This window comes from Marmota flaviventris, chromosome 5, assembly GCF_047511675.1.
Source record: "Marmota flaviventris isolate mMarFla1 chromosome 5, mMarFla1.hap1, whole genome shotgun sequence".
Taxonomy (NCBI): domain Eukaryota; kingdom Metazoa; phylum Chordata; class Mammalia; order Rodentia; family Sciuridae; genus Marmota; species Marmota flaviventris.
Window position 1 is genome coordinate 13912322 of NC_092502.1, and position 14628 is coordinate 13926949.

Below are 14628 nucleotides of genomic sequence, written 5' to 3' on the forward strand. Positions count from 1 at the left end.
CAACGGCAACCTTCAACGAATGCATCTTGGAACTGTCATGCCACAGAATGACAAATGCATTTCACCTTGATGATCCCCACCCCACCTTCTCCACAGCCCTTGTTTCATAGTTGTCATTTTGCTGGAGGATCAAGAATGTCACGCACAAAACAGCACACATCCAGACACCACACAGTTTCCTTACCACTGCCGGAGGCTTGCTGGGGCCCTGAGCATGCTCTGAGCAGGTATGAATTGGGGGAGAATTCCTCATCGGGGTTGGTGTCCATGATCTGATGGGAGGTGTTGCTGTCTAGCAATGGCATCTGGCAGCTAACTGGTGGAGGATTATGGGAGCTAGGCAGCTGAGCAGATGGGAGGAGGCTAGACGAGGATGTAGGTGGGATGGGACGACCTGGGAGAGAGGACAGAGGGGTCAAAGGTCAGCAATGAGTGTCATGAGAGCATCCCAAGAAAGTCACATTGAAACCAGCTCACAATACAAATATATATTATATATATATATATATATATTTTTTTTTAAATGAAATGTTCCAGATGTGTTTTATTAAAGGGTGGTTTGATGTTTCTCCAACAGTCCATATTCATTTCATAGATAGTTATATATTTCAGAAAATGGCTATAACCCATCTACTCTTCATTGTCCCCACTCCTTCTCCATGGTGGCTGGAATGGCATCTCATAGACATGAGTGACACACCATTGCCCCCTGGCCTAGCACCCCCCAGTGGCTTCCCATTGACTATGGAACAAATCTGAAATCTTGTCTACGCTGGCTCACAGCTGTTTTTCCCACCTCACTTCAGATAGTGGCTAGCCACTCTTCACCTCACTCCACATTCTCCAGCCAGTGGGGCCATCTTTATTTCTGTTGCTTGAACATGCCAAGTCATCCTACCTTCAGAGTCCTCCTGCTCCCTGTGCCATCTATGTGGAACACACCGCTCGCTGCCCCTACCACCTGGCTAGTATTCACAAGCCTGATTCTGTTCCTCATCAAACCTTCTACATGTGTCTTCTTGAGTGTTCCCAGCCTGCCTGCTCTGACCTCTCAGCCTGTCTCAGTTTCTCCGAAGCCCTTATCACCACCTGCAGGTAGGCATCATGTCCATGTTACTCAGCCCCACCTCCCCAACAGCTTCCTAAAGATGATCATCTGCTAAATGTATGAACACATAAATAAAGCAGGCCGAAACCAGATCCATTAGTTTGGGGTAGAAGTGAAGAAGAGGTGAAAAGAGTGACATATTTACATTCCCAAGAGTTGGCCAGTGCCCCCACTCTGATCAAGTGTGTTTTTTGGACACCGTGGGGGAAGGCCTATGAAGACAAGCACAGCCACCCCACACCACGAGGAGAAGCAGCCAGGTCCGGCAGAAAGTGGGCACTGACTCAGAGCTGCCCTTGGGTTGAGAAGTTCTCCTCCCACATGGAAGGACCGCAGCAACTTCTCTTCCACAGGGCAGGGAGCTCCTGGCAGCCAAATTGCTGAGAGAAGCTCATCAGCATGCGTAGGTTCACCTACTTCACCCTTACATCTTGGGGTCTTTGCAATTGCTTGCCTGCTGGCTTGTTCATTTGGGAAGCTCAGGAAAATGAGCCAAGAAGAGCAGCCCATGAGATACGCCCTCAGGCTGGGAATGTGCGGGGGAAGGGCAGGATGTTGGGAAAGTGAACTGGAGAATCAGGTTAGTGTCTCAACTCAGTGTCTGAGCCTGAAGAAGTGCTGTTTTCGGAGGGACAACTTACGTACAGGCATATCCAAACCATTACTAACCAGTAATCAGTATTGGTTACTGTTTTTATAACTGTATTTCATGGTTTATTATTCAGCACATTAAATGCTAGTAGTGCATGATTTTGGTTCAATGAAATATATGTGCACTTTGCTGGATGCTGAGGATTCAAAAATTGGCAAGCCATCATCCCTGCCCTCAGGGAGCTCACAGTCTTGTGAGGGGACAGATGGGAAAAATATGTCATTTTAGCACCATATGATAAATAATAGGATGGTGGCAAGTTATGGTATGGTGTTGTGGGGACAGAGAAAACGGACATGGACTCCAGCTGGGTGAGGTGGCGGTGGCAGGAAGAGTGCAAAGGCTTCTTAAAAAAAAGTGATGCCTGGCCAAATCCCTGAAGAAGGAAAAAGGGGACTTCTGGTGACAAAATAGAATGGACAATGGTACAGAGATATGGAACCACTAGCCTGTTACCCTTTCTGAGATGGAAGGTAAGATTCCCTTAAAATTCCAATGTAGGCCACCCCTGCCCAGTAACACAACAAAGATGAATCACCCCCAAAGTAGATCAATAGAGAAATGAAGTTTCTCTATTGATTTGAAAAATTCAATTCATTCATAGCTGTTCAGGAGCAATATAAAGCATGACACTTTTGCCAGGGGCTCTGGCAAAGGTAGCCCAAACACACTGGAGTTTCATCAGAATTATCCAGAGCTGAGTTGGAGTCAGTGCTAGGATTTAATCAATACCTTCTCCCATAGATCTTCTAACAATAACGACCATCATTCGTATTTCAACTGTGAACATGTCTTGTGCAATAACTATGTGCCACTCAGTATGGTAGTTTCTTTACATTTACACCTCACTTAATCCTCAGAATAATCCCATGAAGTTAGAATTAGTATATATTCCCATAGAAAGAGACGATAGCATATTCCCATTTTGCAGATGGAGAAACTGAGGCACAAAGAGATTAAATTGAGTGACAGGGGCCGGGAGTCAAACTTGGGCTTATGTTTTTCCAAAATTCACCCACCATTACTCCACACAGTGTTTGTCTAAATAGCATGCTACCAGAAAAGGAAGAAAGTGACATAAAAGGAGAGAGATTTATGAGAGATCAGGTTTCCAGGTTCCCACCCCCAATCCCAAGGCATTCTTGAGATTTTAAGTAAGAAACATTTCTTTGAATAACCCTTCCTAGCAGTGATCATCTGACAGGGTTCAAGGTTATTTATTTATTTATTTATTTTCAATTTCGTTATGAAGTTCAAAGTAGCTCCTTGGCCAGTCTCCACCTTCTTCCAGGCTCCTGCATGTGCTGAGCCCCTGACCAGGTACTGTGAAGTCACTGTTGACGTCCACTTAGCAGCGAGGCCCTGGTGGGAGCAGATTTTAAGTCACAATCAATAGACTTTAAAGTTTGTGCTATTGAGGCATATCTGAAACTGCATGTCGAAGAACAAGGATGGCTGGAAGCCAATTTTTAAATTCCTTTGAGGGAGTGAGGTGGAACTGAAGTTCAAGTGCAGTTTTCCAGGAGCTTGATATGATAGTTTCTGTGAAATCATTCTTTACATGAACTTTTTGAAATTTTGCTCAGCATGAATTCATTTCATATGGTACAAGACAGAAACGCTTTTTAATTTATACAAATACAGACAAACGAAGAACAGCCATGACACAATGAGAGCCGGGACTGAGAACATGTACCTGGAACTGCTGGAGTCCCGTTATTTCCCGGTCCCCGTTAATTCTGGGCCTTAGTGGCTCCTTCAAGGTCGCTTACTAGGATCTACCATGATGAAAAATTCTGTTCCTAGGTTGCCTCCGATCCAGAGGGATGCTGATCTCTATTTGTTCTCTCATTTTTTAATTTTGTGCACATAGACTACATCCCCCACCTTCCTGACTACTCCAATTGTCAGAGACCATCTGTGTAGACATTAGCAGGTTTCAAAGTACAGGGGAGAAGGCTGGAACTTACGCAGGCTCACTTTGTGGACCATGGCTTACAGAAATACACAGTGTGGCATGGGCAGGTCAACAGGCCACATGTGCTATCCTACCTGGTTCCCACTTTATGCACTTCCAGAACCCCTTCAACCCCCAAACAATTTTGGAAGTTTCATTTTAAATCGATAGAGTCCTCAGCAAATGCCCAGAAAACTAGCAATAGGAAACATTCAAAGGCAGCGACATGTCATTCATTAACTCATATGGTCTTGTGTGCACGTGTTTCCAAGAGCCCCATATGAATCAAAGACTCACAAATTATCTGTGAGCCTGGATTCGCCACGACCTGAAACATGGGGATTCTAGTTCAAATTGTGCTAACTGGTCTGTTTCTAAATGAATGAAATATTGCGGTAGTTTTAACTCACGAAAAATTTTCTGATCAAAGGACCTAGACCCAGACATGGCATTCCATGCTAATTCCGATAGATGGTTGGGAATGCTGTGTTGAGAAGGATTCTGAGGATGCCTTCGATTCAATGGGAACAGAAACATCATCAGTTAGAAAACTCACAGACCAACACATAGTGCCATCTGTCATCTACACTATGGGTCTTCACTCATTCCATTTAAGTTATTCCTGAAAACTTCATCATGAACCATCTGATGTCGAAGTGGTGTTGCTCCCCCATTGTCTCCATTGGGTGCCATTAACTCCTTACTTGGATTTGAATTTGGAGCTCATTCCACAGGTCTAAAGGGCCACAGTCTCTTCTCCTTCCCCCAAAGCATGAAATACCAACAGTGGAATTTCTGCTCTGGCCAAATTCTTTTAATATATTGTCAGAGAGCTTGATAGAGATCAACTCCCCAAATTCACTTAAAACAACTGGTTCTTTCTCGTTGAAAGGATCAATAGTAAGCAGATACTGAAGCATTCTGTGTAGGCAATACAAAATTGATTTATGCAGTGATGGGGTGTCAGGATATTTGGTTGAGCAGAGACGAATGCTCAGACAGTAAAACAAAACACGATAGGACAAAACTCAGAACCAGAAATACTGCCTCCAAAGCATAAGTGAGCCACCTGATTACCAGTTACGAACAGAGCATGATCTTGCCTTCCACAAAAGACTGAATTTATACTTCACAAATTTAATAATCACTTTTTTTTTTAACTAAGTGTGTACTAATTTTCCTCCTCATTTAAAGGTAAAGAAGAAAGGACTTTGATGACTACTTTCCCACACCTTCACTTAGTAAATAGCAGAGCTGGGGTTGAGACCCACGTGGTGTAACCCCAAAGCCCCAATTCTGGACGGTTCAATCTCTACTTCCCATATTGGACAAGAGTGGTTGCTAAAAAATGAACCAGATATAAATTCCAAACTCATTGGTCCTTTTGTGGAATGTACCACAGAGCCCCTGCCAGAGGGGGTAATTAACCAGAGGCAGAAGCTAGGTTCACCTATTTTATTGGTGCACTATAGTTGTACATAATGGTAGAATTTATTGTTACTCTAAATACATGCACACAAATAACAAAATTTGGCCAGTATCATTTCCCAGTATTTCCATTTTCCTTCTCTCCTCCCTTCCCCTGGTCCTTTCCTCTAGTCTTCTGAACTCTCTTTGATTTTCATGACATCGCTGCTCCTCTCCAACCTTTCACTTCCTATTTGCTCTCTAGCTTCTACATGTAAGAAAAAACATGTGAACCTTGACCTTCTGAATTTGGCTTATTTCGCTTAATATAAAGGGCTGAGGATACAGCCCAGTGGTACAGCACTTGCCTAGCATGTGGAAAGCCCATGAGGAAACTTTATGAAGTAAATTGTATAGTACAATCCCATTTGAAGGAGTTAAAGAGTGGGAAACATTTATAGTATTTTTAGGTAATAAAAATACTCCCGGTACAAGAGATATGGCCCTCCTTTTGTTTGCATACAGTGGGATTTTTGGTTTTGGATGTGGCTCCACCTGCCACCAAACTTTATAAACATGCTATTCAGGAAAGTGTGTCAGATGGTTCAATTCTGCCTCATTCTGCAGTTGGAGCTTGGGGAGGGCTGTGTGACCGGACCCTCCATGAAGGTATGGCAGTCTTTGTTGGGGCACAGAGGCATGGAGCCCACTGCAGAGGCACAAGGCACCTTTCCCAGCAACTCTAGCCAGAAGCCCTGCCTCCTGTGGTCCTATTCTCCATCACTGGGAAGGTGGATGAAGCCGCGGTGCAGCTGCTCAGCCTGTTTTGCTCCTTAAACGCCAGCTTTGGTTATTTTATTTATGGCCATCCACAATGATCACAACACTGTCAGTTGCTCAGTGAGTACTGGGGACTCCCAAGGGGCAGGATTTGTACTGCCACAAACTACAAAGGACTCCTCTTAGACCTGAAGTGCAAGAGGCCTTTCACTCCAGTCATCTGTTAGTTGGTTGCATCATGCCAACCAACCTATTCTCATTTCCTACTCTGCCCCTGAATCAAATCCCAGGCTCCAGCGGATGTCATCACACAACTGCCTTTTGCAAATATTTATTTCTATCTTTGTGCTTCCCTTATTTCTGTCCTTGTATTAAATAACCCATTCCTGAGTTTTGTCTGTTCTCCAAAGCCCAAGGGAGGGATGGAGATGGTACATGCTTTGGAGCCAGGCAGAGTGAGCTTTGTCTTGTACTTTTACCTGTGAGTTCCAGCAACTTCGTTCACCCCTCTGATGATATGTGAAGAGTGGAGATATGACCTGTAAGGTCCGTGGAACTTGCTTTACACAACTAGGTACAAGGGACTGGATGGAGCTAAAGAGACTCGAAGCTGATTGGTTCCAGTTGGCTCACAAGCACCTCTGTGGATGCATTGTGCCACAGTTTCCTTTCTTTCTCCTGGAGGGTGATTCTGGCAGATGGTGAAACTGGATTACCTGTAGCCATTCTGCTAATCCAGGGGAGGATCTGCCTGAGAATGGAGTCAGCAAGAAGCAGAGGTGTAAGATGAAGGGAGTCGCTCCTGAGGGCCCTCAGCCAGGCCTGGAGCACCCCTGCCCTTGAATGTTTCAATATATGAACTAATTTATTCCCCAGCCTACCCTCTTTTGATTTTATTTAAAGCCTACTTGAGTTGTTTTCTTTCACTTAGAACCAGTATCATCCTGCCTAAAATGGATCGCCCAGCCCAAAGGGAAAAACGACTTGCTTGGCCTCCCAGTTACTTAGTAGAAGAACTAGAAACAGATTCCAGGCATTCTGCCTCCAGAATAAAATCTGCATGTTGTTAAAGCGGACTCCCTTCCGGTTAAATAAGGAGAAATCAAATATGGGGCCCCAGAAAAATCATTTGCGGTGGGAAGTATCTGTTCTATTTATAAAAATATTGTGGGTATGAAAGAGTGAGGAAGAGACGCAGACAGGTGCAGTCTACCCAGTGCCCATCAAGCATGTGCCATAGCAGTTTTTTAACCTCAGCATTGAAGAGAAACTCCAAGCAGCCTCCAATGATTATTGAGGCTTTATATAACTACCCTCATTTAGTAGTACTCAATTTTTTGCCTACATCTTAAAATCTTTTCGAAAGAACAAAGATAGCAGTTTTGATCAAAACTGGAGGGTGAAAAATATAGCATCTTAAAATGAAAATATAGATATGTATATATATTTATATATTTTTTATTTCTTACATTTACATTGATGTTACATGTTTTTGTAGATGTTTCCTCCTGGTAGCAGGCTGCTAATACTTAATGCTAATTTTAGGCCAGATCAGGCCTTCTCAGCTGGGGTACTTTTGCTCCTGGGGGAAAGTTGGCAATGTCTGGAGATATTTTGTTGTAATGATGGTGGGGATAGAGAGTATGGTGTCACCAATATCTAGTGGGTAGAGGCCAGGGAGGTTTTAAAACCCTACAATTCATGGGGTGGTCTCCCACAACGGGAAATGGTTAACATGTCAATAATGCTGGGTTGAGCTCCATGGTGAGCTCCATGGGTGAGCAGGCATGTGGGCTTGGATAGAATCTTGGGAGGTGGTCAATTTTTAAGCAGTTTTTTCTCTCCCCAGTTGGTAATAATTGGATAGAAGTGAAAGATTCAGCTTAACCATCTCTTCTCCCACTCACCCCATGGAAGTGTCAAGCAAATACATTTACATGACCACTGGGAATTGAAGTTAGAGGTGAATTTTGCTCAAAAGAGTCCATATCGTCACTGAGCAAAGATGCAGTGTGCCTTCCTACAGAGGTAGAACACTCTTTGAGTTGAGCAGCCTTTACAGAGGTGGGAGATTTGAGGGAGAATGTCCCCACAGTTTCAGGTAATTGACCCCCACCTAAGGAGTGTTCACTGTGACCCCTTATGTCTTCTCAATGAGGCAATGTCCACCTACCTGGGTTTGTCCCATTCCACATAACCCCATGTGAAGTTTTAATTGTTGCAGCAGTACACCTAATTGCCCTCTTTGCTCATACTTCAGTGAACTCACTAAAGCCCAGTTAAGCATTTTCGTGAAAACAAATTGTTTTCAGATGGCCCTGGCAAAACTATCCTGCTTGCGCACCAGCTATTATACATAATTTATTGGAAGGGCGGTGCGCAGTTGGATGTGCCCCAGTTAAAGGGCTTCGTGAAGGAACTCAAGCATGAACCGTCTTCACAGTTTGGGGCTCTGTGCGTTTGGGTGTCATTACTCTATCTCACCAACAGCTTGCATGTTTATATATCACATCTTCCTGGCAGCCTTGCACTTTGGAAGGTGTCAGATATATATCAGGCTGTAGATGGGGAGTAGAGCTTATTTTTGAAATAATATGGTTTTCATAATTTCCTAATGCCCGTCCTTGCACAATCATGAGGCGAGGTGCAGTGAATCCACACAGGCACCTCTTCTGAGGACTCGAAGCCTTACCTACAATAACACGATTGTTTACCAACAGGCAGTGACTCACTCCTCAAATGCCTTCTGCAGAGTAATTCTGGAACTTGCCATGTGCACCTCACTTAGAGACATCTCCCAGAACCCCTAGGAGGAGATAACCTTGCCATTTTGGTGGATCAGTGCCATTCAGCAGAACTTTCTGTGTGATGGGCATGATCCATGTTTGTGATAATCAGTCACATGGCTACCAAGCACTTGAAATGTGATTAGTACCAATGAGGAACTAGACTTTTACTTTTATGGAATTTTAACTACTTCAATTTAAATAGCACACGGGGTTAGTGGCTACCATATTGGATAGTAGTCTAGGCACTGTTTTACTCTGGATCTTAAGGGTTCCCAAAGGCCCACATGTTAAAAACTTGGTCCCAGCTTGATGTTGTTGAGAGGTGAAAGAACCCTTAGGGGGCAGGGCCTACCGGGAGGTCTTTAGGACACTGGGGGTGTGTCCTTGAAGGGGATGGTGAGACTTCAGTCTCTGACTGTTTCTCTCCTTTGCTTCCTGGTTATGAGGTGAGTGGCTTTGCTCTGCCACGTGCTCCTCCCTCAACATGGGCCTCACCATGGGCTCAAGTCAATGAAACCGATCACTGATGGACTAAAACCTCCCAAACTGTGAGCCAAAATAAACTTTTTTTCTTTATAAGTGGATGATCTCGATTATTTGTTATAGCAGCAAAAGCTGTCCAACATGCTATGGTTCTAGCTTTGCAGTTACTGGGACCCTTCCCTCCTATGTCTCACCCCCATACAAAGCCAACATATCTCTGATTGCACAAATGTGTTCATGTCATGCTCCTTCTCTCAACTATCCCAAGACTCCTTCCTGCCTATGTAGCACGATTCTAACTCCTGCATGGTAATTACCTCTTGCCAGACTCCCTTGTTACCTACACTCTAACCACATCAAAGTGACTGTATATGGAATATACATCTTTCCCTCCTTATGTCTCTCCCTGCTGTCAACCTCCTGCTGAAAACCTCCTTAGGACTCTGTAACCACCTTTTTTTTTTTTACATCTTTTCTGCTCACTTCATCTGCTTCTATCACCGTTCATGGTGTATGTTAGCTTGGAGATTTGTCTAAATGTTTGGCTCATTCACGAGTGACCTCGGGTAGAGATGTGGATCATACGTCTTTGTATCCTAGCACCCAGCACAGAGCTTGTACACAATAAACACCACCGTGATTGGATGATGATAACAATTTAGTCCATGGATACATCTGGATATACATCAATGCTCTTGACATTGACCTCACTGTTGGGTGCTGTGTGGCTATGTTCGATTTCAGGTGCCTCTTAATGGGCAAGTATCTGATTTTAAATGTGTGTTGCTTTTATAATATCAAGAAGCTTAGACTATGAAATCATTACTTCATTTGGTGCTCAAACAAAGAATGGACAGTCTATAACAAGTTTGTAGAAAACACTGACTATCGTATTTTTTAAGAGAGAATATGTTACCTTCCAAGATTGCACTTTTACAGGGTATTTTCATGGGTGGTGGTGTAACCACATTTCTGTTCTTGGCTCATCTTCGGACTTTAGAACTAACTCCAGTGTTAGATATGATCCATTGTAATTATGAAAGCTCCCTGCCCTGGGGAACTACAGGGAACAGTGACCCAGCTCCATCCAGGTGTAGAAGATGAAAGTTGTAAGTGTGTAGGCAAAGTGGTTGCTCACTGAGCTAAGCTGCCCCTGTCCTGCAACATGCAGTGGACATACAGGGCTGTTTTCTTGACCTCCTAGAATCTACTTCACACTGTCACTGTCAAAAGGGGTTAGTTTGTGGGAAAAATTTTGGAGGAAGATTTTTAAAAAAACCAACTCTATGAACATGCTGCAACTTAATTTTCAAAGTCTCCTTCAGAACACTTATCTCCCATGATGCAAGGAATCTGTCTTACACATTTTTACATCTAGTTCTTGCAGTTTCTGGTACATGAAAATAACAGTATTGCCAATTACTAAGATTGATGATGGTCTCATGATATGCAGGGCATTATTTCCAAACCCTTTACATATATTTTTTATATTTAATCTCAAGAAACTGTTAAGGCAGGTAATATTATCCCATTTTAAAAACAAGCCTACTGAACTGCAGGGGTGTAGGTTCATTGGGAGGAAGATTTTTAACTCAGGCATTCTGGCTGCAGAGCTCATACCACACAGGAAATGACAAGGGAATTGAATTAATCTTTGTAAAGACAAAGTAGCAATTGCTGGCAAGACAATGTGATGGACAGTGAGACCAATTTCAAGTTCAAATCTTGGTTCTACCACTAATTTGTTGGGGGACTCTAGTCAAGAGACTTCACTTTTCTGCGCTCAATGGTCTGATGAACAAAATGTGAAGAAACGTATTCCACTAGTTATTGAAAGTATTAACTAAGACATTTATATAAACTTTCTGAAGTAAATAGTAAGAATTATTATCATGCGTAAAAAGGGTAAGAGATAGGTTCTCTTCTCCACTTCCAGGACCTTTTGAGGGTTAAATGATGGCATATACAAAAGTGCACTGCAAACTTTAAATTGTCCTACAAATGGCAATAGCTCTCATTGCTGTTATTGGAAGCATTTCTTTTCAAAGGCATTTTCAGCAGATAGCAAACAGTTCTCAACTGTGAGTCTGTGTTTTGCTATGTGCTTCAGGGACAGCCAGGATAAAACATGAGCTCCGGGCAGCAGACATGCCAACTATTTCATCTCTGCTGCCCACACTCCTGCAGCCTGCCCATTCCTCATTGAATGGCCCTCAGGAAGATTCTAAGGATTAGATACTTCAGAATCTACCCACCAGTAGCCAATAAAAAGGGAGAAAACCCAGCTGGGCGTGAAGGTGCGCACCTGTAATCCTAGCAGCTCGGGAGGCTGAGGCAGGAAGATTATGAGTTCAAAGCCAGCCTCAGAAAAAGTGAGGCGCTAAGCAACTCAGTGAGACCCTGTCTCTAAACAAAATACAAAATGTGCTGGGGATGTGGTTTAAGTACCCCTGAGTTCAATCCCCAGTAATCCCCCCCCCCCCCCCCCCGCAAAAAAGGTGGAAGATCCATCCCTTGAAGATATAGAAACGCTCTGAAAAATCTCAGCCACATGGAGTGCATAGTGCTACATAGTTCAGTGGACAGGACTCATGTCATTTCCTGAGGGTTCACGACATATTCAGCACATGCTTAGCGCACTTCACAGTGGGAATTTATGTAAGCCTTCTATCAGTATGACCTGGCAGTCTCTCTTATTGTCTCCATGTTGCACATGAGTAAACTGAGGTTTGTAGAGATCAAGGGGCTGGACAAAGGTCATGCAGGAAGTACTGGGCTAAGCCAAGATGCTAATTCAGATCGCTCTAATGAAGCATCGAGTAGCCACACAGAGCCATTGCAATGCTGGAGAGGTAAAGAGAGAGGAGTAACAGATTCTGTCTAGGGTACGGCACGGAGGCTTACTACAGAGGACAGCAGTGTGAAGGTGGCTGGACAGTGTGTTGTGACCTCTCTTCTCCAGCTTTAAATTTCCACAGTCTCTGAATGTTACTCTGTCTACATGACAAGTGAGAAGATCAATAACAGAGCTAGGCTAATGCAGGAGGCTGTGTCCCAGTAGAAACGGACAGCCTGATTGGGACCTTCCCTACTTTCTCTAAGCCTGACTTACTTTTTTCATGAAGGTCAGAATGAAACTTCAGATTTCTTTCCCCAAGCCCTGCAGAGCCAGGTGTTTGCCAGGTACCCTTCCCTGAAGCCTCACTCTGAAACCTTCCGGAGGAAAACCAGGCATCAATGCGGACATCTGGAGACATGAAAAACAACCTCAGAGACAAGAGGACACTCTAAGGGAGGAGGGGGAGAACTACCACTGCAACCAAGAGTGTGGTGATCATGTCAACCTGTGCGCCGGCCATGTAGTTACTCAGCCCTAGCCTGGGTGTCAAGTGACAGATTTGTATATGAAATGGCACACTTCTTGGTTGTGGTGGAAACGATGTGGACAAAGAGACATGTTGGAGACCTTCCATGACAACCGGGCAGCCCAGCGGTCCACTAGATGATGGAGATGCTTTCAGTTCAGTTCACAAGAAGCTTTTGTTTTGGGCGTGTGTGTTACAGATGGGGACACACACATACACACATACACACACACACACACACACCCTAAATTGACCAAAGTCAGCAAAATTAATATGCACCCACAGGGCACTGTTGGCCAATTCTCTATTTTCATAAATAATACCTTCCTCGCCTTTTACAAGCCTGTTTGAAGACCCGCAGTGCATCCTGGCTACAATTCAAAGCCCATCTAATGAAAGTACCTCCACTGTCAGCAATGTTAATGTCACTTTAAAGAGTGTGAAATGTTGCTAAATGTGTCAGGAAACAATTAGATAACATAAGAGGCATGTTTTCTCAGTGCACAGAGAAATATATTATGCAGGCAGGAGATAAACGCAAAGTTTTCTGAGCTCCAGCCGATTCAGCACTCTCCCTCTCTCTCTCTTTTTAATCCAACAGAGAAATTGTTTGGCAAGAGTAAGCCCTGTTTCAAATACTTGGAGAAGGGAGAAAGGCCTGCTTTGCCTCTGACTGCTGTCGCTTGAGCCCTGTGCTATCAGGCTCAGCGAGATGCAAACAGTCTTCCACTCAAATTAAATGTGTGCCCTCCTAATTAGCATTATAAATATAGGTTTCTCTGAGCCAGAGTTGATAAAATTACAGTGCTGGGCTGGAAGGGAACCGGCAGCTCTCCCATGCCGAAACAATGGCCAGGGCATTTGCATGGTTAGAACAATGCCCCGGGAGCCTGCCCCTATCTTCAGAGGTCAGCCTGGGAAAAGAAGGTAAATGCCAAGCGGGCTGACATTAGGACAGGCATCCGGGCCCAGATGCAATCTGTTCTTTGAATGTGACGATACAAAGCTTGGCTCCTGAGCTCAGGGGAGACTGGCTCTCAACGCAAAAGCTTCTTTGTAGAGTTTTTGTCATCTCCGCCACCTGTGGGGTTCCAAATGGGGACTGAAACCACAGGCGAGGGCTGGCTAAATCAGACGTCCCTCTGCTCTGGCCCCTAGCACCGCTCTCCATGGTTCTGAAACATCAATGTACACCAGGGAGCTTTGTCCTCTTCAGCTCCCGCCCCCGACCCCAGACTTGGGATGCATCTGCCTAACATCTGGGAGGAATTTTGAATCAGGCAAGGGAAGGGATTGGAGAAGAGAGAGAAAGGAAGGAGGGAGTAAATAGAGACACGGGCTGAGACTCTGCAACAGGCACAGCCACGGCGTGATTGTCAGGGGGTGAAAAAGGGAAAGGATTTGTTTTGACACTGTTTTCAAGTAATCATAGCTGCCAAGCAAGAAGCAACTACCAAACAAGGTTTAGGAGAGCGAGGAATTTGTGTGTCAGCTGGCGCAGTGACGTGCCACTGCAATCATGAGCAAACAGGTTTGCGTGGGCAACTGGCAAACCCGGCCACGGCAGAGGCGACGTGACTGAAGTGTCAGCGCTGGTTAACATGTGAAAAAACACCTAGGCTTTCCCTTTTCTTACACTAACATGCCGCATGGCCCAGATGCAGAGCAAAGACAATTGTGAATAGTAGCTCACGCTAGTTTCACCATTCATGTAGTTGTGCTATATTCACTATGTCTTAGAATTTGGAGCTAAGGTGGATTGGCTGCCCAGGCCCTTTGCGGTGCTTCTCTTTAGAATAGGTTTCTAGTTAGCAATCACTCTCTTCCTGAGATTAATGACAGTTACAGAACAACCTATACAAAGTCAATGAAAATTGGGGAAAAATTCTAGCAAATACCAGCTCTAGAAGGAAACTTAGAGAATACTATCTGATTGAATGCTTTGCTCTGCTGATGAGAAAACTGTGGTTCAGGAAGAAAGCATGGCTTTCTCAGTCCACCCAGCAAGTTAGAGACCTGAGTCTATGACCACCCACTGCTAAATAACACTCCTGTCCAATATTCAAGTTGGGGGACAAGCAGAAAAC

General features: G+C 44.2%; 1 protein-coding gene across 6 annotated transcripts in view; it reads right to left on the minus strand.

Moving 5' to 3' along the window:
• Nucleotides 1-14628, minus strand: part of Tenm2 (teneurin transmembrane protein 2) — an 892009-nt gene that overhangs the window by 340865 nt on the left and 536516 nt on the right. For 2 of the 6 annotated variants that reach the window (XM_027938624.2, XM_027938623.2), the window contains exon 3: nucleotides 185-394. The exons of the other annotated variants lie outside the window; for them this stretch is intronic. In XM_027938624.2, the coding sequence (XP_027794425.1) occupies nucleotides 185-394 (210 nt within the window). The remainder of the gene's footprint in view (nucleotides 1-184; nucleotides 395-14628) is intronic. 6 annotated transcript variants of the gene reach the window in all.